General features: G+C 43.7%; 1 protein-coding gene across 7 annotated transcripts in view; it reads left to right on the plus strand.

Annotated features, from left to right (window-relative positions):
- The window catches only part of SEL1L3 (SEL1L family member 3), a 103,670-nt gene that overhangs the window by 74,294 nt on the left and 2,750 nt on the right, over positions 1 to 26,626 (plus strand). For 5 of the 7 annotated variants that reach the window (XM_042936758.1, XM_042936760.1, XM_042936761.1 and 2 more), the window contains exons 16-23: positions 2,387 to 2,514; positions 4,790 to 4,873; positions 12,233 to 12,323; positions 12,456 to 12,540; positions 13,814 to 13,923; positions 18,867 to 18,994; positions 19,590 to 19,692; positions 19,774 to 19,846. In XM_042936758.1, coding sequence (XP_042792692.1) covers positions 2,387 to 2,514; positions 4,790 to 4,873; positions 12,233 to 12,323; positions 12,456 to 12,540; positions 13,814 to 13,923; positions 18,867 to 18,994; positions 19,590 to 19,692; positions 19,774 to 19,846 — 802 coding nt within the window. Of the gene's footprint in view, positions 1 to 2,386; positions 2,515 to 4,789; positions 4,874 to 11,766; positions 12,021 to 12,232; positions 12,324 to 12,455; positions 12,541 to 13,813; positions 13,924 to 18,866; positions 18,995 to 19,589; positions 19,693 to 19,773; positions 19,847 to 21,551; positions 21,790 to 26,626 lie in introns of those variants that run through there. The other 2 variants (XM_042936762.1, XR_006201995.1) reach the window with 2 other exon arrangements.

Below are 26,626 nucleotides of genomic sequence, written 5' to 3' on the forward strand. Positions count from 1 at the left end.
CCTCTCTCTCTGCCTCTCCCCTGCTCTCACTGTCTTTTTCTCCAAATAAATAAATAAACATTTTTTAAAAATGATAGTGAAGGGGCGCCTGGGTGGCTCAGTTGGTTGAGTGTCCATCTTCGGCTCAGGTCATGATCTCACAGTTCGTGGGTTCGAGCCCCGCATTGAGCTCTGTGCTGACAGCTCAGAGCCCGGAGCCTGCTTTCGATTCTGTGTCTCCCTCGCTCTCTGCCCCTCCCCCACTCACACTCTGTCTCTCTCTGTCTCCTTCAAATATAAATAAACATTAAAAAAAATTTTTTTTTAAATAAAAATGATAGTGAAAACAACAGTGATAGTCTCCAGCGTTGGTGAAGCACTTTCTCTGTGACAGAGACTCACAGATACTTGACATGCATCCCGCGTCATTCTGTCCTCTGCAACAGCTGCTGTTACACCCATTTTACAGAATGAACACTCAATGCTCTGAGAGGTTATGTCACTTACTCAGAGTCACACACTTAGTGGAGGCAGGGCCTGGATCCCTGCACAAAGTGAAAGCCCCTCATTATTAATATTGATGATGGTAATTATAATTTCTGCACCATTACATTCTGCAAATTCCATCGAATGCCCATCCAGGCACTCTTCCAGGCCCTGGGGATACAGCAGCAGACAAAAACAGTCCCTGATCCTGGGAAGCTTACATTCCAGTGGGGAGGAAAGACAATAAACAAAGAAATATATAACATGAGAGCAGGTGGAGATACGTGTCACGGGGCAATAAAGCAAGAAATCAGAGAAGGCCTCTCTGATAATGTGACATTACAGAGACTCCTAAGATCTTACATGTATCTGGGAGAACCTTCCAGAATGAGGGAACAGCCAGGGCAAAAGCCCTAGAGGAGAACAAGCTTGGCATGCTCAAGGAATGACCGGGAAGCTGGAGCCACAGCAGCAGGAAGCAGGGGAGGGGCATAGGTGGGAGATAAGGTTGGGGAGGCAGGGGCACAGGTCATGTAAGGACTCAACTGCTCCAAGGAAGATAGGAAGCCTGTGGGCAGCTTTGGACAGGGCAGTGATGTGCTGTTTTAGAAGCCGCCCCTGGATCCTAGCAGAGACTAGAATTAAAGAAGACAAGAGGGGAGCAGGGGGTTAATGTATTGAATCCGAGGGAGAAAGGAAGGGTGACCCCAGAAGGGGTCGGAAATGTGGCTCGACTACGTATGTACATTGAAGGTCAAGGTGACCGGGTCGATAGTGTTTTGGACGTGAGGTGTGAAAGGGGAGAGGAGTCAGGGTGACTTCAGAGTGTTTGGCATTTATTGAGGTAGAGTGGAGACGGCATTTAGTGGGATGGGCAGGACTGAGGCAGCAGCAGATTTGGGGGATGGGAGACCAGAAGATTATTTTTTGTGAAGCATCGTACTAAGCCTTGAGAATACATCTCATTTAATCCTTGAAACAGCCTTGGGGCAGCAGGGTGGCCCACGGTTAAGCATCTGACTTTGGCTCAGGTCATGATCTCAAAGTTCGTGGGTTTGAGTCCTGTGTCGGGCTCTGTGCTGACAGCTAAGAGCCCGGAGCCTGCTTCCGATTCTGTCGCCCTCTCTGCTCCTCCCCCACTCACACTCTGTCTCTCTCGCTCTTTCGAAAATAAACATTAAAACAAATTTAAATTAAAAAAAATCCTTGAAATAGCTTTTCCTGCTAGGTACTATCAGAAGCCACATTTTTCAGTTGAAGAAAGTGAGTTAAACTCTCAGTTGGAGAGATTAACTAACATGCCCAAGGTCACACAGCTACTAAGGAACAGAACTGGGATTTACACCCAAGCCTGTCTGATGCCAAAGCCCTGCCTTGAGAACGACAGCTAACTACCTCCGAAAAATAATAGTACCCAATGGAACATACACCCTGGTAAATGTTTGTCTTCTGCATTGCTAATGTCTGGTAACCCGCCCACGTATCTGCAAATGTGGATTTTTTATTGTCACATTCTAATTCTCACCTTCCTACTGGAAATGCAGTTTCTGCACAGGGGTTTGAAGGAAGGTATTAAGCAAGGTCAGGAAAGTAAATGCCTGGATTTTCACCTGGTGTAACTTCTGGTATGTTCTCCTACTTAGCTTGTGGGGGTTAGATGATTCATAGCCACGTGCTGTCTTGTTTATTTACTGGGTAAACTTAACACTCGCTTACCGTTAAAGTAATCACATCCAGAGGCCAGCTTCTGTGGTTGGCTGTCTTCCTGAAGCTTGACTTGGTTTTCCTAAAGATACCAGAAGTTATGAGCCTGTGAAAATCTCAGGCGTTAAGTGTCTGTCTCACCACGTTGGCTCTGGTGAAACCGGCCCAACTAGAAGGACTCCTTACCAATGAGATGACTTTGTTTATCTCTCTACAGACGTTAGCCGGTGAATATTTCCATAAGGCTGCACAAGGCGGACACATCGAAGGAACCTTGTGGTGTTCTCTCTATTATATCACAGGCAACCTGGAGACCTTCCCTAGAGATCCCGAGAAGGCTGTGGTGTAAGCATCTGTCAGATGTCGTGTGCGAAGGAAAAGCCATGTACTTTATTCATTCACAATGCCTGACCATGGGGTTCCTTCTCTTTGTTTTGCAATTTTTAATTTAATTTTTTTGTTATCAGGTATACATGCACATAGTTTAAAGAGCCCCATAATTTGACAAGGCAAACATAGATTAGAAATCAAGTTAAAAAAAATAATTTGACAAGGGAAACCAGGAAATCTGCTACCCCACCCACCTAGACTCTTTCCTGCTCTTAAGAATAAGTCGCTTTCAATCTTTGAATTATTTCTTTATGATTGGCCTCTATCTTTAAATGACATGTTTATACCACTGTTTCTTGTTATTTTCATCATAGGCTTTGTCTAATGACGTCTCACTGTGGCAGATAAAGATACAGTTCTCTCTCATTCAGCTACCACCTGCTATCCCACACATCCACACTTCCCACCCTGTCCCATTTTCCCAATAAATATATCATTATTTTGGTTAGATTAGTATCAGGGTGTCCATTATTATGACCATGTGAATGCTGTGCATGGCTGAGCCATGCATTGTCCTGGGACTACCTTTTCTTTCTTACACAGCTTTTTGTTTTCTGTGGAGTAGTAATTATATTTAATTGTTCTTTAGTTGCTTAGCTTTCTGCGTACTTACCATTTTTCATGTGCTTAATCTCCACATTCTCCCAGTGTTGTCCAAATCTCTCCTCCGTATGTCCAGACCCACCAGGTATTCTATTAACCTAATCTTCTCGGGGACATCTCTCCCGGAGTCTTCAGGACATAGCTACCCTCCTGAAATTAACTTTGTCATCGTTGTGAGGGTTCCCTTTCCCTTCCTCTCCGTCTCTTTTGGGTTCTGTTTGCTGGGCCCTATTTCTTCCTCTTTCTCGGTCTACTCCTACACTTTTGTAGAGCACGTTGTACAGTAATGTCCTAAAGAACGGCGAACAGGAGGCACATTTTCGAGGTCACACATACCTGAAAATGTTTTACAGAGGTTGGCAAACTATGGCCCATAAATACCATGTGTCCCACCATCTGTTTTGTATGGCCCCAAGAGCTAAGAATACATTTTACGTTTTAAAGCGTTGTAAAACAAACACACACGCACAACAATGAATATGAACAGAGACCATAAAAATATTTACTATCTTGCCTTTTACAGCAAAAGAGAAAACAAACTTTGCAGACCTCTGCTTTAGACCACGCTCACACCAATAGTCTGGCTTTTCATCAGACATTTGAGAGCAAATCCAACCTGACCTGAACTCAGTGATGAAACTTGACCTAGACAGATTTGAAGCTTTATCATTGTTATTCAGGATGTTTGGTGTGAACATTCAGATGTTTCATACATTTCCTTGTTATCTTTTTGTTACTGATTTCTAGCTTAATCCCACTACAATCAAAGAATATATTCTGAATGATTTCAATCCCTCGGAATTTGTTGAAACTTGTTTGATGACCAGCATATTTTGCTACACCTGCCTTTTTTTTTGTTAGAGTTTGCATGTTATATCTTTTTCCAGCCTTTGCTTTCAATCCTCTCTGTCTTTTAATTTCAACGCGTGTTTCTTCTAAGCGGCATATAATTGGGTTTCTGTGTGCTCTTTTTTCAGTCTGAAAAGTTTCGTTTTTAATTGGTGTATTTAGACCATTTACATTTAATGCAACATATTGATACATTTGGTTTCAAATCTACCATTTTACTGTTTATTCCTTATTTGTCCCATCTGTTCCTTGTGCTTCTGCCCCATTTTCTGACCCTTCCCTTATATTAACCAAGTATTTTTTAAACATTATTTTATTTCCCCCTTCCATTAGCTTGTTAGCTATGTACCCTTATAATATTCTTTTAGTGGTTGTAAATCTAAATATTACAACAAGCCAGTTCATTATTAATAAAAGTCTCCAGGAGAAATTAGAGAACAGAAAAAAATGAGGAACCTTATAATGAATCAGTATATACGTTTTAATGGAGAGAGTACTAGAACTCTTGGCAAAGATTATCTTTTTTCTTACGGGTGGTTATTTTTCATTAGGTACCTTTCGTGTCTTTGTTTCTATGCATGATAACTCCTGAGCATTCATAAGAAAAGGCACTGAATGCAAAGCTCTCAAAATGCATAGTGTTTCGTTCTGATTTGTTGCTGTATAAAAATTCTAGCAAGCAAAATATTCCCCAAGTGGGATTTATTGAGATCAAATGAAGAAAAAGCAATTGTTTATTTGTCACAGTTTGGGTATTTTCTCGTTCCTTTCCTTTCAGATGGGCAAAGCACGTAGCTGAGAAAAATGGCTACTTGGGCCACGTCATTCGCAAAGGCCTCAATGCCTACCTGGAGGGTTCATGGTAAGCTGGGGACTTCTGTTAGAATGAACTTTCTCAGATCTCACCTTTCAATTTGTCCGTGTAGTCTTATGAGATGGAGTCTTAAAATACAACCGAAAATGCAATTTGCAGGGAAATCACGGCCTCCCACTAATGATATTCAGAGTATCACAGACTGATTGGCTGTTGATTGGAAAACATAGCATTTCCATGTTTAATTATACACAAAAATTAGTTCTCCAGGGGAAGCGTCCACATTCATCAAGTTGAGAGACACATGAATGTATTGACATCTCTTCCCTTCAAGCTTGTTCCTCTTGGTTTCAGAGTGGAGACAGCACAGGGGGTCCTAGCTGAACCTCTGCCTCTCCCTGGCAGGCCACAGAAAGCTCACGGGAAGAAGAGAGAGCAGTGTGTTTAGGGCTCAAGCTACATCCTTCCACTGATATTTTACCACATCTTCCACGGCCGAGAGCCTGGATTTGCTGGAACTCACTCACCAGACCTCTGATGTCATAGCCAAACAGTCTCACCATTTTGACTTTCTTCTGATGAAGTTAGGAAGTCTCATCCTGGACCCTATGGGATGAGACACTGCACGTAAAGACTTGCAAATGCTCCCCGTTTGCTGTGCCTTGATTTTACAAATAAGGGCACACCTTTCCAAACTGCAAACCCACCTGATCCATCGTTCTGTTTTCTTCCGCCAGTCCTCCCGTTCTGTCTTGCTTTTCCATTGGGCCATATTTTCTTGGCTGGTTTTTTGCCTGAATGATCTGGGTATTTCAGTAATAACTAACAAGGGCATGCAAACCAGCACATATCCCATCAGTCCACAGCCTCAAAGATATTAGACCAGACCTGTCACAGATCACACTCTGATCTGAACCTTAATTAAAAATTAAAATATGAGTCCAAAATAACGCGATTTTCTCCTTTGGTCCATGGGTGCCCACATAATCAGCAGATAGCGTTCAGTAAATGAGAATCTTAAAGAAGGCAGGGCAAATGAATCCAATGAAAACAGCACCAAAAGAAATGCTTATCATTATCATCCCGTGAAAGCGTATTATCTATAACCTCACTGTACACAATCAGAAAAAAAAATTTAATGAAATTGTTATTTTGCAATTGATACACCTTACAATTTTTCTGGTGTTTCATCTTGTCTCCCAAGTAAGCTTCAGTTCATAAAACTCCCAAATTTGACTTTAATTTATTCTCTACTTCTCACCCTCCAAACTTCCCACCCCCACAAGCTTCTGAGGGGAAAAAGAGCATTCAGATACCGAAGTGTGTATGCGAGGGATTTTCCCCCAGAGAGAGCACATCTGTAAACTCCCCCACACCGCCACACACACACACACACACACACACACACACACACACACACCAAGATGTTTGACACTGTTTTTCCCATAAAGAAAGTGCCTATTAATAGCTGACATTACTTGCCTGCTTTTGAATTTAACATCACAAAGTGTTTCAGGTAGCACATTTTAAAATTTGCTGTGAAGGTCAAGATGAATTAATTTTCGCGACCTGTTGTCCTTCGTGCAATATTCAGCCACAGCATGAGATTGATTTTTTTTTTTTTCTTTTGGTAGAGGGGAGGGGGAAGTTAAGTGTATTCTCCACTGTTTGTGAGTTTGGGTCCAGTTCAGCAGACTTTATGGAGTAGACTTAAATGCGGGGTGCCTCATCTAGTCCTATGCTTCAGGGGATGCCACCAGCAGGGCTTGGGGAAGTTTGCGGCCTCACCTCTTCTCATGCTGAACTCACATGGCCCGTACTCTGTTTGACCTCTGGATCTTTGAACATGCTGTTTCCTCTGCCCAGAAGTCCTACCTAACTCCGTACTCCCGTTAGGATCATGATGGCCCTTGTTGATTGCCCTGTGTCTTGTACCCCAGTGCCCAGCCCCGAGTGGTACCTGGGAAGTGCTCAAAAACAAATGAATGTATGAACGAAGGCAAGTAGCACAACCATAACTCAAGACCCATGAGCAGCATATCAAGAGCATGAAAGATTCTGAGGAGGAAAAATGCTGTCCAGTTTGTGGGACTTAGGTCAGCCTTCACGACAGAGGTAGCAGAGGATATGGCCTTGAGGGGTGGGTGGAATTTCCGCTTAGCCATGCAGGGAACAGCGTTTCTGGTGAAGGGAATAGCAGGAACAAAAGCAAAGAGATAGGAAAATTCTGGATGAATCTAGAAATTTTTAAGCCTCCAGTTTGCCTTCAGGTGAGATTTGTAAAAGGGAGTGATATAGAATAAGACCAAAGAAATGCTGCTCTAGGGAACTTTAAATGGCAGGTCATACACTTTTTACTCTATTTGTGAGGAGTGGGGAGTTGTTGATAGTTTTGGGAGAGGGTACTGAGATGACAGAGCTGGGTTCTGAGCTGTTTAACCAAACAACTGTGTTTGATGGTAAAGAGAAGGGAGAGTCAGAAGGGGCATGTTAGTTCAGAATCCAGGTGAAAGGAGCTGAGCATTTGAGCTGGACATGGGGCACAAGCCAGTTCAGTTGTTCTTCTCTTCTTCTGTCATATAATGGTTGATGCATATGAAGTAATATGTGATATATACGTAAGTTCTCAAGCGTAATGATAAAATGAACACCTATAACCCTACATAAGAGAATGAACAGCTCTGGGGCGCCTGGGTGGCTCAGTTGGTTAAGCCTCCGACTTTGGTCTCGCAGTTCCTGAGTTCGAGCCCCACGTCAGGCCCTGTGCTGAGAGCTCAGAGCCTGGAGCCTGCTTCCGATTCTGTGTCTCCCTCTCTCTTTGTTCCTCCCCTGCTCGTGCTCTGTCTCTCTGTCTAAAAAATAAATAAACATAAAAAAAAAAAGAACTGTTGAAGCCTGCATTTCCCTCTCAGATTAAATCTACCCCCATCCCTATACCCAGAAGTAACCATCATCCTGAGCCTTATTGTTTTTTGTTTTCTGTGTTTTTTTTTTTAAACATTTATTTGTTTTTGAGAGACAGAGACAGAGTGCAAGTGGGAGAGGGGCAGAGAGAGAGGGAGACACAGCATCGGAAGCAGGCTCCAGGCTCTGAGCCCAGAACGCTCCAGCACAGAGCCCAATGCGGGGCTCGAACTCACAAATCGTGAGATCGTGACCTGAGCCAAAATGAAGAGTCAGACACTTAACCAACTGAGCCACCCAGGCGCTCCCCATTTCTTATATTAACACACACTGGCATTTCCCTTTTTTGTTGTTTTTAAGAACAATGTGGCCATGAACATTTTTTATGTATATTGTGGCATGCATCAGAAAAGTTGCTCTGCAATATAAATTTAGGAGTGGAGTCATAGGGCAGGCACGTGTTCAACTTTGTCAGATGATGCCAACGGTTTTCCCAAAGGATTTTTACCATTTTGCTCTCCTGCCAACCATGTGTATATTTTTGCTGCTTCAGATCCTTACCAATCTTAATGCTGATGCTAAGCGTTATTAAAGATAAGTTTCAATCTGGATTTAAAGCCTTTTTTTTTTTTTTCTATCAGCAGGAAGGGACATCTAGTATCCATTACAATGGGAAAATCGTTGTCAAAGTATGGTTGAGGCAAAGTGCTTGTATCTCCCCCCACTCTCCAAGCCCCAAAACTTGCCCTGGAGTTAAACAGGAAATCTATGACTATTGGCCTTCCCACACCACAGGGTGGCTTTTTTGAAACCGTCTATTTGGCTGCAATAGAACTAAATCATCCATCAATGTCCCAAGTCCATCCCCCTTCATTTTCTGTGAGTGAATTTATTCTGGACGTTATTTTCAAATTACGTGTGTCAGTTTGATGAGCTTGTGTTTTTCTGTGTTGTTCCAGGATTTATATGGGATAGTTTAAAAGAGGAGCATGATTGAGAAGAGGGCTTTTTGCTGTATAGGCATAATACGGAAGATAATGTTGTCATGCCTGAGGCTGTCCTCGGACACCAGGAGAAGTCAGCTAAGGAGAGGCTGGCTGTCATGTTTCATTTCTCTCCGCCTTCCCCCTATGTGTGTTTTATCTGTGAGCTAGGTGTTTTATTGTCCTTTGTCTTAAATATGTCCTAAATATTTAACCCAGGAGGTTAGCCAGAGGGTGGGGGGCTTGGGGCATGCCAAGTTCCAGCTGAAAGAGATTCACCTTTCTGCAATAGACCAGGGGTCCTGAATTCCACTAAGATCCCAGGATTTTTTTTTCCATCCGTCCAGTATAAGCTGCTTCAGGCATCGGCAGAGGAAAGCACAAAGAAAATAACATAATTGTTTGAGAAGCTGCTCAGAGGTACTCAGATTCACAGTTCACAGCAAGCAGCTAAAGGATTGATTATTAATATGTATCATTACAAAAGTTCTGTAAATGTGTATGCCGAGGCAGAAGTGGGGGGATAGCAAATGTGCCCCTAAACTCGTTCTTTACCGTAAATCCCCTCCTCTCCGCATCCACCCCCCCACCCCCAGTCCTTGTCGGAATGACTGGAGGACATTTTCACTTTGGTGCATTGGAAATAAAGCTTGAGGCTCTGGTTAGCTTCCTAAACCTTGAAGAAAGTCTTGGAAGGGCAGTACGGTTCTATGGCTTGCCTTTGGGCGTCCTGCCCATAGCAGGTGCTGCCGACATGTTTGTCCCATGATTATAATTATAGAAATATCTGTAATTAATACCTCCGGGCAGTTTGTGTCAGAACACAATTAAGTAAGAACAAAGCACTGGGAGGTAAGGTGGGTAGGATTTCTGCAAAGGTGTCGTTTCTCAGAAGTCTTAATGAGCCGAGCAAGTCTGGCCTTGAGTGTGCTAAGCTTCGCCTATGGATGGCGGTGATATAGGAGAGCACCAGCCTTCGATGATCGCTTCTGCAGGATGGAACACGGGGCTGGATTTCCAGTCGGCATTTCTACAGACATCAATGCTTTTTAGACCTCTCTTTTTGATGGATTTCAGTGCTTCCTCAAAGGAAACGCTTGAGAATTCTGTGAAATTTCCTCTTGGCTTACACATTTAATTGGACAGTGGAAGTCTTCCTGTAAAACTCGTCCCTTCCTCCCCTCCCCACCACCAAGGTAGCTTTTGAGACAAGATATTGACTTTCTGAAGTTTGTCATAGTGACTCAGTTCTTACAGGAAGCATCAACCTCCTGCCTCCCCCGCAAATTCTAACAGTCTGCCCAAAGTGCTGTCAAAGAAAACGTCCTTTTATTACATTTTAATAATAATGTGAGCCACATTCCATCCATTATGGCAGCAGAGGGATCCGGCCCAGTATTTGACCTTGGGCCAGTAAGTCTACACCTCTCTTTCCCTCATCCATCCCCAGGGGGAAACCAGGCACTGGTTCGCCTTCAAGCATCTCCAAAGAAATGCGAGATTGTAAGACCTTGGGAATGGGTCCCTGTTGCAGAGTGATGGGGACTTTCTGCTGGGCCACCTTTGCAGACCCTCCATCTGGGATCTGTCTGTTCTGAAGATTCTTGTCCCAAAATGTGGTTTTTGCAAGCTGTGTAAGAATATGCCTAGGCGTCTTCTGTGCTGTGGGCTCGTTTTCTGGCTTGTGATGTAGGGGACACTGCTCAGCCAGCCTTGTGTCTCTTTAGCATGAGTCATGGCTAATTGGTCGGCTGCCTTGGATGTCTGGGAAGCCAAGAATCAGCTCACTCAGCAGCTATATGGCCCGTGACCTGTGTTGTGTCTGATTGAAGGTCTCACTGTCCTAATTTGACCCCCAGTCACCTCTCCCTGTCCCCAGGGGTTGGACCACCAGAAGCTGCTTTAGCAGAGTAGAAAAGACAATTTCAGAATCTGCTTCCTTTGTTTCCCCAACCCTCCCATAAACCAGTTTCTAGGTGGAGTTGCAGTTAAAAAAAAAAAAAAAGTTCTTAATGTCAACTGCTTAGAATGAAAAATAAGCTTTAGAAACAACTATATATGGCTAAAATAAAATTTTACTCATTAACTGGGAAACACAAGGAAAATGGAGGAAATCATACAAGTAAAAAGATGAAAATAAAATGATTTGGTTCTCACCACCGAGGGATAAGGGCTATTAGCCTTTTTTTTTTTTAATTTTTTACACATTTTATTTATTTTTGAGAGACAGAGCGTTAGTGGGGGAGGGACAGAGAGAGAGGAGACACAGAATCCGAAACAGGCTCCAGGCTCTGAGCTGTCAGCACAGAGCCCGACGCGGGGCTCGAACCCAGGAACTGTGAGATCATGACCTGAGCGGAAGTCGGATGCTTAACCGACTGAGCCACAGGCACCCCCGTGGTGTTAGCATTTTGATAGATAATTTTTAAGTTTTATTTGTTTCCTCTCCATACATGCATCTGCATGTATGTGTATATGAATGGATACATTTGGTTTTATTTCTGTTTTACAAAAATGGAATTGCTCTGTTTTTCATCCTACCCTCTTTTTTTTTTAACCGAAAGGAAAATTTTGCATAAACATCTCTCCATGTTTTTGAATCCTCTTCTACAACATCATTTTTAACGGCGTCATCTGAAAGTGGCTGCACTGTGGGGTAATTTAACTACTCACTGATTTTCAGATACTTAAGTTGCTTCCGGTGTTTTTTGTTCATATAAACAGGTCTCCCATGAACTCTGTGGTCACAGAATCTTTACACGTGTTTCTGTTTTTTTAGAATAAAGCTTTACAAGGGGAAAACTCTTGGCTGAATGGTGTGGGCATTCTTAAGACTTCCCGCATTTAACCATTGGGTTAACCAGCCCTCCCACAACCAGCGGCTGTAGGAATCCGTCCGTTTCCCCAAACCCATGCTGCTACTCTGTATTGTGAATCTTGTGCCAGTCTTTCGACAGGTGAACAGTCATGTCTCATGGTCTTGCGATCATTCAGTTACTAGCAGTATCGAGCATTTATTTTTGTTCCTCTGTGTTTTTGGCCATTGGTATCCAGCCCCTTGTCAACTGCCTCTCCTCGGCCAAACCTCTCATGCATCACAAAAGCTCAGCTTTAATTAAGCTTGCTCAGAATCCTAAGCCCCATGAAGCCTTTCACAAAACCGGGCTTTTTCTACATACCACTTACCTCTGCTAAGCGGGATGGACGGATTCAAGGACCAAAGGCTAAGAGACAACGCAGCCAGCATGCCATATACCATTCGGCCAGTAGAGGTAGCTGTTGCATCAACCAGCTCTCCAACCTTATCTGTGAGTTCAGCCTTTAAGGTAGAAAATAAATCAGTGCCTGCAGTATTTTTAACAACAGTATTTATTTAAAAAACACACACACAACAAACTCATGATTTTGTGGTTTTAAAAAAACTGCTTATTTTGTGCCCTCTTATGCTTGAATATAAAGCTCTCTGTGAATATTAGTAAGAGCCACTATATGAAATTTATTATTAATCATCTATTTTTAGGCACGAAGCTTTGCTGTATTATGTTTTAGCAGCAGAAACTGGAATTGAAGTGTCACAGACAAATTTAGCACACATCTGTGAGGAGAGGCCAGTAAGTAAATGTATTCTTCTCAGAATGGAAGCTCTAAGGTTAAGGATAATGAATTGGGTTGTAGGAAGGCAAAATCAGTCACTTGGCTGAAATATTAATGAATTCACTTTTTCTCCCCTTTCACCCCCTTAGGATCTGGCCAAGAGATATTTGAGCGTGAATTGTGTTTGGAGATACTATAATTTCTCTGTTTTTCAAATCGGTGCTCCTTCGTTTGGTATGTATAGAAAAATGGGTGCTAAGTTGAAGCGTTGGGAGCTTTTAGTCTTTAGTAACAGGGAACATCTAACAGCTCTGTGTGAAGTATGATATTTCTAAACAATTAGAAAAGAGTGTGAAAAATCTCTGCTGTTAAGATCATGAGGCTGCTGTCAGCCTCAAGCAATGCGCTTCTCCTTGTCCGTGGTCCACTGAATACTTGAACCTACCATTTCTTCAGAGTTGGTGAGAGGCCCAAAGAGAAAGTTGTTTTGGAGAGATTCTCTGGGCCAGTCGTGTGCTTTTTTTGCCCTCAGATGTATCCCTGTCTTCCTCTACTCTGCTCTGTGTAGTAGGGGGCTGATCCCCAGGAACTACAGTTCCCAGACTCCTTTGCCCCGGGGCATCTGATTAGTTTTAGCCAATGAGAGTGCTGGTGAGAAGCCCAAGTATTTCTGCTCTTCTCTCTCTCTACTTTGGGCTGTGTCTCCAGCAATGGCCGCCCGTTTATGGTTCCAGCTCCTGCCTGGCAATCCAGCCTCTGTGGTCTCAGCTGGCCTCCAGATCTAGGGATGCGAGTAGTTTCCTGCATTCCTGTTCTCTGGATTGTCGGTTGTTCCTCCATTTGCCTTTTCAGCTCTTCCAACACCCTGGCAACTAATCCTCAGTGTTGAAATCCATCTTTTGAACTACTTGACATAGATTCTATTTTTCTGACTAGACGTTGAATGATACATACGCTGTTAAACAAAACTTTTTCCGGAGGGAGAAAATAAAATATATGGCTTAAACAGAGTAAAGAAATACCCATCAGTCATCAAACCCAGGCAGCAAAATTTCAGATGTGAAATAAAGTGCCCAGAGCAATCTTGGCCGATTGGGCTGCAAAGTTGCAGACTGGGATTTTCACAGACCCATTCTGGACAGCTGCCTGGCAAAGCACAAAAATGTGCCTAGAAATGGTGATGCTCGGTACAAAAGCTTTTCTTTTTTTTCTTTTTTCTTTTTTCTTTTTTCTTTTTTCTTTTTTCTTTTCTTTTCCTTTCCTTTCCTTTCCTTTCCTTTCCTTTCCTTTCCCTTCTTTTCTTTTCTTTTCTTTTCTTTTCTTTTCTTTTCTTTTCTTTTCTTTTCTCTTTTCTTCTTTTCCTTCCTGGCACACCAAGGAAACAATGATGTCATGTATTCACATTCCGGTAGGAAAAACTCTCTGTCACGCAACTGGGCCAACCATTGAAAATGTCGGTCTGAAATAAAACCACTTCACAAATGGGCCTGTGCTTTCTGTCCTGCAGCATATTTGAAAATGGGAGACCTTTACTACTATGGCCACCAAAACCAGTCACAAGACCTTGAGTTGTCTGTGCAGATGTACGCCCAAGCCGCATTGGATGGAGACTCACAGGTAAACAACAGAAACGAGCTCTTGGTGATGTCTGTTTGTGAGGTTGCAAGGCCTCAAGTCCTCACAAGCCGCACCCCCCCCCCCCATCTTTATCTTCTTCCCGGTTCACAAAGTCATTCCTCATCCATTTTCATAGCTCTGTGAAGGCATGAACCGTAATGGTGAACGTTTATTGAGCACCTACTGTGGTTCCCATCCCATCGTCACAGCAGTCTCATCAAGGGGGGATCATTATAACCCTTTCATTTAGAGGGTAAGACTGCAACAAGGTGATACATTGCTCAAGGCCAGGCAGGTAGCAGGTGAAGCAGTCCGATCCGAAACCCAGATCTTCTGGCTCCAAATCCAAGAATTCTTTCTTCCAGATCCCATCAAACTGACTCACTGCATAGAAGCTGAAGAAATTGGAAGTGTGGTCAAAATGACAAGTGGTTTGTTTATTTGGCTGGGCCACCGATTCGGTGATAGGAATTTGCTCTTGGTGACTTTTTTGGGGGGGGAAACTTCTTATTTTGGAATGTTTTTACATTTATAGAGAAGTTTCAACAAGAGTACGGAGAGTTGCTATATACCGATCATCCAGCTTCCCCTAATGTGAATATCTCGTATAACCACAATACCGTTCTCAATCTAAGAAGCCAGTGATGGTTCCGTACCATTCAGTCCACTTCAGGCTTTACCTGGATTTCACTTATTTTTTCACCAATGTCCTTCTTCTGTTCCAGGATCCCATCCAGGGCCCCATATTGCATTTATGTATCGTATTTCTTTAGTCTTCTTCAATGGGTAATAGTCACCCAGTCTTTCTTTGTCTCTCATGACCTTGATACTTATGAAGAACACTGGTTGGGTATTAGGTAGAGTGCGCCTCGATTGGGCTCTGTCTTCTGTTTCCCCATGAATAGAATGAAGTTCTGCATCTTGAGCAAGGAAAGCACAGAAGGGATGTGTCCTCAGTGTATCGTCTGAGACGTATGTGGTGTCGGTGTATCTCATTGCTAGTGAGGCTGATCTCAGTCACTTGGTTGAGGTGGTGTCTTCCGGGGTGCTCCCCGGTAAAGTTGGTATTTTTCTCTTTCTAATTTATATATATATATCTTGGGGAGAGAGCTTGCAAATCTGCAAATATTCTGTTCCTCCTCAAATTTCTGTCCACTAATCTCAGCATTCTTTAGTAGATCTTGCCCGCAACAGTGATTAATGTGGCTAATGTGCTAATGGTGATCCTCTGTTTGCCTCACTCCTTCGACATCTGCTAATCAGAATTCTCCTGTGAGGATCTCAGGGTCATTTTCACGATGGAAGTTGTAATAGTTGTTACCTTCTTATACACCAGTTTTCTGGTGTTGTGCTGTGGGGTCTGATTATAGAGAAAAAGCCATGGAGCCCAACATGGGGTTTGATCCCACAACCCTTGAATCATGACCTGAGCTGAAACCAAGAGTCAGACACTCAACCACCTGAGCCACCCAGGTGCTCCTGAGTGTTTCTCTATTTGGGTTAAAACCCCACATCTCTATCACTTCATAGCTATTCATACACGGCAAGTCACTGAATCACTGAGTCTGTGTTTTCTCGTTTGGAAGGTGGAGGTATTTACCTCATAGGTTATGAAGATGAAATGTTTAACGTAGGGGCACCCGGGTGGCTCAGTTGATTAAGCCTCTGACTTCGGCTCAGGTCATGATCTCGCAGTTCGTGGATTAGAGCCCCGCATGGGGCTCTGTGCTGATAGCTCAGAGCCTGGAGCCTGCTTTGGATTCTGCGTCTCCCTCTCTCTCTGTCCCTCCCTCGCTCGCACTCTGTCTCTCTCTCTGTGTCAAAAAGAAATAAACATTAAAAAAAATGTTTAATGTAAAGCACTGAGTGCAGCATTGAGTACACTCAATGGACATGATCTTTTCTATTATTATTTCTTCTGGAATGAACTAGGAGTTGGTGGTAAAAGGCCTCATTATAGAGCCAAACTCCCTTAGATGATGTCTGTTGTCACTCAAATTTAGGGGAGTTTTTTCCCCCAATTCTGATTTATGTTTTTGGAAAAACAATGTTATACAAACATTAAAAGATAGTTTTAAAGCAAAATAAAAATTAAGGCATGCAGCCACAGTTCCATGGCAGGGGCTTTACTCTGTCCTGTCTTCTTGTCCCCTTCTAACCCCGTCTCTCTGTAACGTTAGCAAGATTGCCCATGCCACTTAAAAACCCATCTCTTTTCACAAATTGTAGGAATGTGTGCATTTTATTGCGGAGTCTCTGTCATTATTAATTACTCTTAACCACCGCCCCATATTCTGTTGAGCTGAGCTGGTGAAACGTTTTTCTTGTGTGCTATTTTATTCATTGATTCGCCACATATTTATTCAGTCCCGCCATGTCTTAGGCACTTCTTAGTGATGGGGACGTAAGAGAAAAAGATAGACAATATTCTTGCCTTCGTGGGATTGATCGTCTATTAAGGAAAACGTGGAGGCCATTTCCTGTGTGTTGCAGTGCCACAGGGTGCTATGGTGGACATTTTCATATTTCCATCTTTTGTCTCCACTTGAACAATTTCTTTATAATCTGAAGGCTAGTGTTGCTGAGGCAAACAGTCAAAATGGGTTCGTGGTTACATAATAAGAGCATACTGTCGACTTGTTTTCTGAAAGGGTTTCTCAAGGAATACCTTAGCAAGCAGTGGTTGAGTGTAGGAAAGGAATTAAAATCTTGTCAGCACTGGATATGTTCACGACTTCATTTTTAATTATTCTAATTAAATAATTATGTTGATAACTTCCTTACTGTTTTACATTGCATTTATTTGATTACTAGTGGTGATGGACACTTTTACATATACTTTATGATCATTTACTCTTGATATTTATGTGAATTCTCTTCTCTTATCCTTTGCCTATTTATCTCTTGGATTTTTGATGCTGTTTTTTTTTTTTAATTTATGTCGTAATTAGTTCTTTATACATTTGCCCGGTAGATAATGAACCTTAAGCTGTTACACTGCATACAAATATTCTCTAGTCTATTTTCCCATTTATTTTAATTTTGTTATTCTTCCAAAAGACATTAAAATTATATAAAGTGATTTTTTTTCTTTTTTTCTAATAGTTCAAGTTTTAAGAGTACCTTCCTTTTAGGGGCACCTGGGTGACTCGCTCAGTTGAGTGTCTGACTCTTGATTTCAGCTCAGGTCATGACCCCAGGGTCATGGAATGGAGCCCCACATGGCGATTCTCTCTCTCTCTCTCTCTCTCTTTCTCTTTCTCTTTCTCTTTCTCTTTCTCTTTCTCTTTCTCTTTCTCCCTTTGCCCCTCTCCCCTTCTTGCACTCTCTCTCTCTTTTTAAAATAATAATAAAAAGAGTACCTTCCTTTTAAAGAATGGAGAGATAGTCTATATTCTGTTTGTGTGTGTGTGTGTGTGTGTGTGTGTGTGTGTGTATGTTGTGTGTGCATCTTAAAGACACAAGACTTTCATCTATTTAGGGCTTATTTAGCCGCGTAGTGGAAGTTAAGATTTGAGATTTGGACCTCATCTGCTTGCATTTGAATCCCAATTCATGCCCCTGTCTAGCTGTGTTACCTTGGGCAAGTTCCTTAACCTCTCTGCACCCCAGTTTTCTCACCTATAAAGTAGAGAAGATAATAGTACCTATCTCAGTTTGTTGTTATGAACATCAAGTATATATAAAACAGAACAATGTCTCACATATAATAGCACTAAGAAAAAGTTAGCTGGGGGCACCTGGGTGGCCTAATCAGTTAAGCGTCTGACTCTTGATTTCAGCTTAGGTCGTGATCTCACGGTTCATGGATTTGAGCCCCATGTCGGGCTCTGCACTGGCAGCAGGGAGCCTGCTTGGGATCCTCTCTCTCTCTCTCTCTCTCTCTCTGCCCCTCCCCCCCCCCCCACTCTCTCAACCATTTTGTAAAAACTTTAAAAAATGAAAAGGAAAGAAAATGTTAGCCGCTGTTATTTTTATCATGATTATTGCATGGGATAGCAGTGAGAGGCTTAGTGTATACAACCTGTTGGGTGATTTTCATTGAGATCCTTATCAATGGCAACTGAAAGGAAAGGTTGAAGGGAGGATATAAGTCGTTAAAACATGACCATGAATTCTTTGAAGGGCCACAATCCAGTTCCATTCGTAAATCCCTAATGGTACGTTACCCATTGTTTTTCGTTTATTTCTTGGTCCGGCCACGTGCTCAGCTCATGATGGTCAGGGCTTCTCCTCCAGGCAGTGTGGTAGCCTCCATACTTTATGAAGCACCTCTACTGTCAGGCTCTTAACTCTGCTGGGTTTTTTAATTGCATCTGCACAGCCCAATGAAGCAGGTCCTACCTCTGAGGGTCAAGACCAAGGCATATAAGGAAGAGGTAGGGAAATGTACTTGGGAGGAGCTGGGCCAAGAGGATCACGAGAGAAGGTTCTCCGCACGGGCCTAAGAGAGCAGAGACAAACCCCCGTATCCGACTGTGTGCACGAGAGGCTATGTTAGCCTGTCAGTCGGGAGTAGCACCCCCAGCCACCAAAGCATTCTGCTAGATTTCCGACATGCTGCTGGTGTCCCAGGGCATGATCTGTAAGTGATAGACATTGCCTTCAACTTGGTATTTTGGTTTGTTGATGATACAAGGTCACGTTTTCCAGTGAGTTCTGTCTTGAGAGAATGAGCAGGAAAGGACAGAGTCCCCTGGTTGACTGGCTTCTGGCAGATGGGACACAGCATTCCCTGAAAGCCTCCTGGTTCTCCTGCAAATAAATTTCTCAGATGCATATATTTAGGGAAACAATCCATCAATGAAGACGACAAAAACATCTGGCTTGAGGGACTGAAAAAAAAAAATCTAGAGGTTGTAAAAGTTTACATTTGATGAAGGGCTTGTGTCTGGGGTTTTATTATAAGGAGTTGATGAGTTTGGTTTGTGGCTTGTTTTCAGGGATTTTTTAACCTGGCTCTGCTAATTGAGGAAGGTGCTATAATCCCACATCATATTTTGGATTTCTTGGAAATTGACCCAACTATCCATTCTAATAACATCTCCATCCTTCAGGAACTGTATGAAAGGTGAGTTCAGAGCCTCTTTAATACTGTGGAGTCTGGGTGGTGTTTACTTCTTGGTAAAAGTTAGGCTTTCTTTTATTATGTAATGGCAGCTGTTATATAAAGGGCTCAGGACTTGTTTGGATTAGAGAGCACTCAGCTGGACCCAAACAATTTCTCTGTCTGAAGCCTACCATACAGAATGTGCTTGATCTGAAGTCAAAGTGCGGACCAGGGTTTCCCATGAGGGTGGAAAGACTAACGCGTCCGATTAGACCACGCCTTGCTGCAAATAGAGAAGCAGTCCGACGTCCAGACTTCGGACAGGCGCTCGGACCGAAGTATTGCTCTGGCAGCTCGTTGCTTCAGGGTCCTCTTTGACCCATTAGCTTTTTTATTAAGGACAGGACTCCTTTTTCTGAGGTTTCTGCCAGGATCCTGGAATTTCAGGGCAGACCCAAGCCCTTTAGAACTGGCTGCGTTTCTTTGTCTTGCATCTCAAGAGTGGCCCATGTGCCCAAAGCAGGAGGCAGGCGTGAGGGTCTGATAATGTGGGTCATAGGTAATGCCACCGAAGTTTGCCAGTACATCCGGATGCCCCGTGCTTTTTGTCCCGCAGGTGCTGGAGCCAAAGTAGCGAGGAGTCCTTCAGCCCCTGTTCCCTGGCCTGGCTTTACCTTCACCTGAGGCTCATCTGGGGTGCCGTCCTGCACTCCGCCCTGGTAGGCGCCATGTCCCCCGGCCCTGCCCACGGGGGTCCCTGCCTTTTGTCAGTCATCTGATTCATGCTTTGGATTTTGCAGATCTACTTTCTGGGAACCTTCTTGCTGTCTGTATTGATCGCCTGGACTGTGCAGTATTTCCAGTCTGTTTCAGGTAAAGATTTATAAGAAGCCAGGGCAATATAAAAACGTAGGGATTCCTTTCACCTACCAAGAAGATGACACTCTTCCTCCTCACGCCCTTGACTATGCTACTTCCTTTCATTAGGTTGGTCATTCGTAGGGTGGAGGTTTCCCCCAAGGTTACACTATAATCTCTGGCGGATGGAAGGTCCCAATTTTTGTTATATTTGTCAAAGTAAGCGAGGATTTTTTTTTTTTAAGTAAGAAGCTTAAGATGCTGAACTAAAAGGTCTTCTCCCATTGAAAATACATCCACGATAGATACTCTGCGTCTGTTGCCTTAAATCCAGATCTGAAGCCCCCTCCAGTATGAATTCTTCCTATTTATCCCAGTCAAGGAATCAGATGTGTGGGATGATAAACAAACACTCATGATGAATAAAAATACCCAGCCACATGGAGTCAGAAGGAGGGGCCGAAGAGGAATATGAAGTGAGCATTTAGGTTAGCGTGATTTCCACTGGTCACTGTTATTTGTCTGAGCTGGCGTAGGACCGTAGTTAAAGAGACGGACACCGCCTTGGCGTCTCTTTGGGCTTTGGAGTCCAAGCTTGGCTACTCATTAGCTGTGTGACTTATGGTGCGTTGGTTCACCTTCCTGATCTCCCAATTTCTCAACAATAAAATTAGGTTATAATAGTAGCGATTTCCCAGGGATGTCAGAAGGGTCCAGTGAAAAAAAATACGCATGACACTTACCAAAATGACTACTGTGCTTCATCTGAGCTGTTATAGTTATCTGGCATATAAAACCCTCTCGGTAAATGTGAGCTAGTACGTTCCTCTCCCCCGTCAAACCGTAAGAGGAATCAGAGGCAGGATTTCGTGCATCATTTAGGATATCGCACACTTAGTAGGTGCTCAAATTTGCAAACCTCTGACCGTGGAGAATTATCATTTCCCGCCATCTTGGATGACCGCAGAAGGACATAATGTCTCACGAAGACCAGGAGGGACATTTACAAATGGATAAATTAGGACTGGACATGGCATTTGAGCACTTGAGCATTTGCTCAACCATTATTCATGTAGCAGATAATGAAAAGCGAAAGGAGTGCATTCCACCACAGATTCGATGGTGGGAAGGAAGTCACTGTCGCGAGAGGCTAATGCAGAATCACTTCCCTCTGATTTACCTGAGGAGGTTAACAAGGAGCCATCAAAAGCCCATCCAGATTTGCTGCCCCGTTGTATGCCGCCTTATAAATTTTCCTCATGCTAATTCTGTCCCGTCCCTAAATTTGTTGCCAGGTAGAGCACATTTATTTTGCATCTTGTCAGTGTTTTTCCATTTCAAATTATCTTTGTCAGTTTTACTCTGCAGAAATATTGTTATGATTATTACAAATGCAATTCCGTGAGAGGAGCTGAAAATTGTCTTTATGATTTTATGCCAGCTGGTAGCCATGAAAATTCATGGGCTGGTGGAATCGCTTTTATCAGAAGTTGTCTCTTTTTCCTGTCTTCCTGTCTTCATTATCAGTCTCTCCACATTCTCGCCTCCCTGTCCCTCCTGCCCTTTGATATTTTTTTTTCCCTTTGCTCTTTTACACATGTTCTTCATTTATTTGCAAACTCTTTCACTTCCTGTGCGGACCTCCCTCCCTGTTGCTGGCCTTGGACGAGTCTGGATGGGCTCTTAAAGTTCATTTAATTCTACGCCCTTCATTTCACAGATGGACAGACTGAGGCCACGTAGACGAAGTGGTCTGCCCCAAATCACAAAACAAAGTCCAAGAAAGGACAGAGGGCAGCAGGATTTCACACTTTTTCAGACTCGCAATACAGGTGGCCCTTCAGCAACAGGGCGAGTGAGGGACACCGACCTACCCTGAGCTGAAATGCTGCAGAAAACTTTGACTCCTCCAAAACTTCGCTACTGCCTGCTGTTGACCAGAAGCCTTACCAGTAACATAGTCAATTAACACATATCTTATATGTTATATATGTTATGTGCTGTATTCTTACATTAAAGTAAGTTAGAGAAAAGAAATTGTTATTCAGGAGATCATAAGGAAGAGAAAGTACTTCCATGGCGCTGTAGTGTATTTATTAAAAACCAACACAAACTTGTGTACGTGGGTCCATACAGTCCAAACCTGTGCTATTCAAGGGTCAACAGTATTTTAAAACAGTGGCTACGATCGTGTCTCTGACCTATTGTTGCCTTATATAAAAAATATTTTGTAGCACATTTTTTGGGTACCTTGAAATGAACGATAATTAACCTGCCTCCAGACATATTTTTAAAAATAATACCCCACAGCAATATAAAGGAGAAATAAAAAGAAACCAATTATAATAAAATGATGCATATTTCACTATGTAAATTCTAGCCCCATACTTCTTTATTGTAATGTGCACATGAATCACCCAGGGATCTTGTTTAATGCAGATTCTTGAGTCAGTAGGTCCAGGGGTAGGATTCCACATTTCTGACAAGATTTCAGGTGATGTCCATGCTGCTGTTCCATGGGCCACACTTTGAGTAGTGAGGGCCTAGAAGTAAAAAAAAAAAAAAAAAAAAAAAAAAAGTCTCCACGTATTTCCAAAATGCGCCCCGAGTAGTACCTACTAGCCCTGTTAGAACTAGTGTGTCAGGAGTTAAAATATGTAGTCAATTATTTTCCTGTTTTTAAGGTCCTCCCCATAAGTGCAAATTTGTCAATAACTTTGAAATAGGAAGGTACTCTGTCAGTGACTAGACAGTGGGGCAGGGGACGAATTGGCACACAGGAGCAGGGGGAGAAGACGGCTGAGAGGACAAAGCATCTGTCTCCCCAGTGACCCCAGGGCCGGAGGTCTCACGACCTGCCCGGTGGGAAGGGGGCGCCCTCCCGTAGAGGCTGGTGGCCAAGGTGTGGGGAAGCAGGCACAGGAATGAAGCCCGGGCACTGGCCGACAGCGAGGAGGGACCAGATTTGAAAGTCGGGAGCCTCCTTTAAGTAGCCTCGTGTAAGGATTGTGCTGTAAGTCAGGGATCTTTGTCATTTTGTGATTTGCATTTTTCCAGCTAGTTGTTTTTCAACATTAGTGATTTATGGTCAAACTTTTAAATTGAGCTGTCCATCCGTTTTGCTTTCGGCTCCAACTACCTTCATTCCCCTCCTGAGTTTATGTGCTCTGTGATATATGGTCCACACTCTGCCGCCTTTGCCACACTAAATCGTCCCGCGTCCGGAAGGTTAGCAGTGTGGGACAGTAGCTAACCGCATGGGCTCGGGAGTCATGCGCTCGGATTCTGGCCCTGCCACTGACTTGTGTGACCTTGGGCAAGGGAGGGAGCCCATGCGCGCCTCGGTTTCCCTTTCTGTAAAATAGCAGAAATAGCGGTCCACCTACCTCCTGTTGCAGTTGAGGGAAGCCAACAGCCAGATGACACGACGTAAAGTGCTTAGAACTGAACAAGCGGTGGCTGTAGCTCCCCGAGGAGTAATATCCTTGGGGGTTTCCACCCTCAATTCAAGCTTGACCTCAGGTAGCGCCTGTACTTACACATCGTGCTTTATCTCAGTAACAGACACAATTCCCAGAGCCCAGTGGGTTTTTCTACGTTGTTAGACTCTTTCTCAAACACAAAACGCTTTTTTAAAGTATCTAAAAGATATTGACCAGGCCATGAAGAGAGCCAGAGCGAGTACATGAAAAATATCGCACGTCTCTCGTTTCCTTGAACTTGATGTTGCCTCCCAGCTTGTGTTCTACCAAGTGGCTCAGTCTTTCTTGAGGCCAGCGCCCCCCAGGGTGGTGCAAGGGTCCCTGGGTCTTGGTCCACTCACACTGTCGCCAGTCTGATAGCTGAACACACGCTGCCGTGCGCCTACTCTGTCTCTCCAAGTCCACTGGCTTTGCAGCTTCTGGTCACCTAGGGGTCCCGCCGGCTTTGCTTCACCTTTTTTCTCCCCGGTCTTCCTTTCTGAAATTGCTGAAGGGGCAAGGCGAGGGCTTAGCGGCCAGTACAACCCACAGCCGGGGCTCAGCCACTTTCCCAGGCTCCAGACCCTCCTTCTCCCGCCTCCCTGAGTCTCCGAAGTGCTCCGCCTCTCCCCTGTCAGGGACGCCAAGCATAATTGCCTTAATGGACTCAGGCTTTTGAAAAAACAAAAAAATCCCCAAGCAAAGTATGTCTAGAGCCGTTTCCTTTTCTGCCCTGCTTGCAGTCCCCCCCGAGACAGAGAAAGCATGGAGCCTGGCTGGCTGCCCAAAGGGAAGGGAAGGAGAGAACCGAGGGGCAAACCGGAAGGGACGATTTCAGAGACTCCTGCCTTACCAGTGTTACCGTGAACTTCAATTCCCAGTAGAATGCGCAGTGTAGAGCAAGACATTTAGAACAAACTACCAGCTCCCAGGTGTCGATGGGCTTAACCTCTCGCTCCAATGTCATTCTACTCCAAACGTTCATGATTCAAGCCAACTCTTTCTTTCTGCCTACGTGGTTAGCCCAGTGTCTTTGCAAAAGAGTAAGATGATATGAACGAGATGAATGAAGTCATTTCTACTCTTCTGTCCTCTCCATTTCCAGTTAATGAGGTTGCTGCTAAAACTACAGTGAAATGTCACAAAGCAGTGCTCATGAAAAAAACTAGTAGCCTTAAAGTCAGAGCGACTTAATGGTGAGAATTCACTTTTCTTCGATCTCATTGCCCTTGGCACTGATCTAGTAGCTTTACTCATAAGAAATGTTTAAATGACATGAATTGTATACTTGTCCCGGGCCTCGCTAGATCTGGAGACCCAGGTGAAGCAGGCTATATCTTGTTCATAGCATAAGATTTCCAGGTCTTGCCTGTTCCCACCCCTCCTTGCCCCCCCACCCCCAACCCCCACCCCCCGCCCCGCCCCGCCATCTTTGCAAACTTTATTTTACCATTTCAGGACTGGCTCAATATATTTTCTCCAGTTCTTCTTTCTTTCATGCTCCCATCTGGTCAACCAGCAAGCAGACATTTTTCCTACAATGGTCCACCACAGGGGTTGGCAGATTTTTTCCATAAAGGCCAAATAATAAGCATTTGGGGCTCTGAGGGCCATCTCAACTACTCAACTTTCATTATACAGCCAAGGCAGCCAGCCATTGCTGACACATGAAAACAAATGGGTATGGCTCGTTTCTGATAAAACTTTACCGAGGACATGAAAATTTGAATCTCATATGTCTTTCACATGTCATGAAATATTACTCCCCTCTTGATTTTTGCTCGATCACTGACAGTGGTAAAAATAATTCTTAGGTTGCAAGCCATACAAAAACAGGCGGTGAGCCCCATCTGGCCTGTGGGTTGCAGAGTGTCAACCCCTGGGTCTACACCGCTCAGGGCCAGCTCTTGATTAGTCTCACTAATGTATAGAACATGGTCCCCCAAGCAGCAAGTGATACAGAAATCATTTCTATTTGGTGCTGGAATAGTCTCTGTAATATTTGAAACGGCACACTCATTTTCCTGGTTACCTTGATTCCAGCCCGGTAATCAAATTAGCACACATTTCAGGTGAGCAGAGACGAAGAGACCACTTTAAAATTATGATGGGCTGTGGGGGGCTTGTCCAATGATGGCAAACCCCTGATGGTGGCGGGGGAGGGGAGAGTTCTCGCATGGATAATAACAAATTTACTGTGGAAACATCGAGCACTTTCATTATGCTCTTACGAGAAGATTTAAAGTGTGGCAATGCTAATTATGCATTCCTTTTACATTTACACACTGGCACTTTTTTGTTTTAATCAGAAAACTGATTGCTGATTTTTCTTGTTACCATGGTGATTTAAACATTTTTTCTCCCCCCCCCTCCCCCCACCCAGAGCTTGAAAAGGAAAAAATGCATGCTTTAGTACTTTGTTAACTTGCTCAGAGATCAATCTCCGGGCCTAAGGGGGTCTGGGACACCATCTGAACCAAGCCCTTCAGTTCACAGATGAGGAAACTGAGGCCTATGAGATTTAAGCATTTTAGGACTAAAATAGCTGCCATTCAGTACCTACCCTGAAGTCCCCTGCTAATGGCAGATAAATGAGACTTGCCCAGGCCAGGTCTCCTGACTCCAGCAAATGGTCTTTGTACCACGTCACTGGGCCACATGCTCCCAGCTATGGTTAGATCATCTACCAGAGTTTTGGCTTTAACCTAGAAACGTCCACATCATCATGCAATACCCTGGGTCCTCCCTGCCTCACCAACCACCACCACTGTCCTGTTCTTTCAAAACCATCTCCGGATTCACAAGATCTTCTGTAGGTGTTGAAAAGGGTCCCTAGGAGAATTCCTTTCCATATCCAGAAAAGCCAGAGGGTTTGGAGCTCGTTCCGAAAGTTCGTGGAACGGTCTCTTGGCGGTGAAACTCTTGACGAGTCTATCTAGAAGTCAGATTGTCAGTGTGGTGGTAGCTTTTTCAAGTTGATACATTTCAGGCTGGACACTGGGAACTTCTAAAAATGGTCCCACCTGCTGAAGACTGTATAAGACTCCAGGATTGCTGAGCATGATTAAGATCACTAAAGACAAGCTAGCAGTTTGCACAAACGATGGCCCCTGTGTTAACCGTATGTCACACACGCCTGCAAACTGCTACCCCCATATCACAGATGAAAAAAACCACAGCTCAGAGAGGCTAAATAACTAGCTTAACACTCAGCTGGTATAAATGTCAGAGTCGTGTAAGCCCTGGTCTTTCTGGCTTCAAAGTTTCTGCTGTTTTCAGAGGCTCCTGGGGAGGGTTCCTAGAAACAAATGCACCAACTCTTTTATCAGTCCTA

The sequence above is a fragment of the Panthera leo genome, chromosome B1 (assembly GCF_018350215.1).
Source record: "Panthera leo isolate Ple1 chromosome B1, P.leo_Ple1_pat1.1, whole genome shotgun sequence".
Lineage (NCBI taxonomy): Eukaryota > Metazoa > Chordata > Mammalia > Carnivora > Felidae > Panthera > Panthera leo.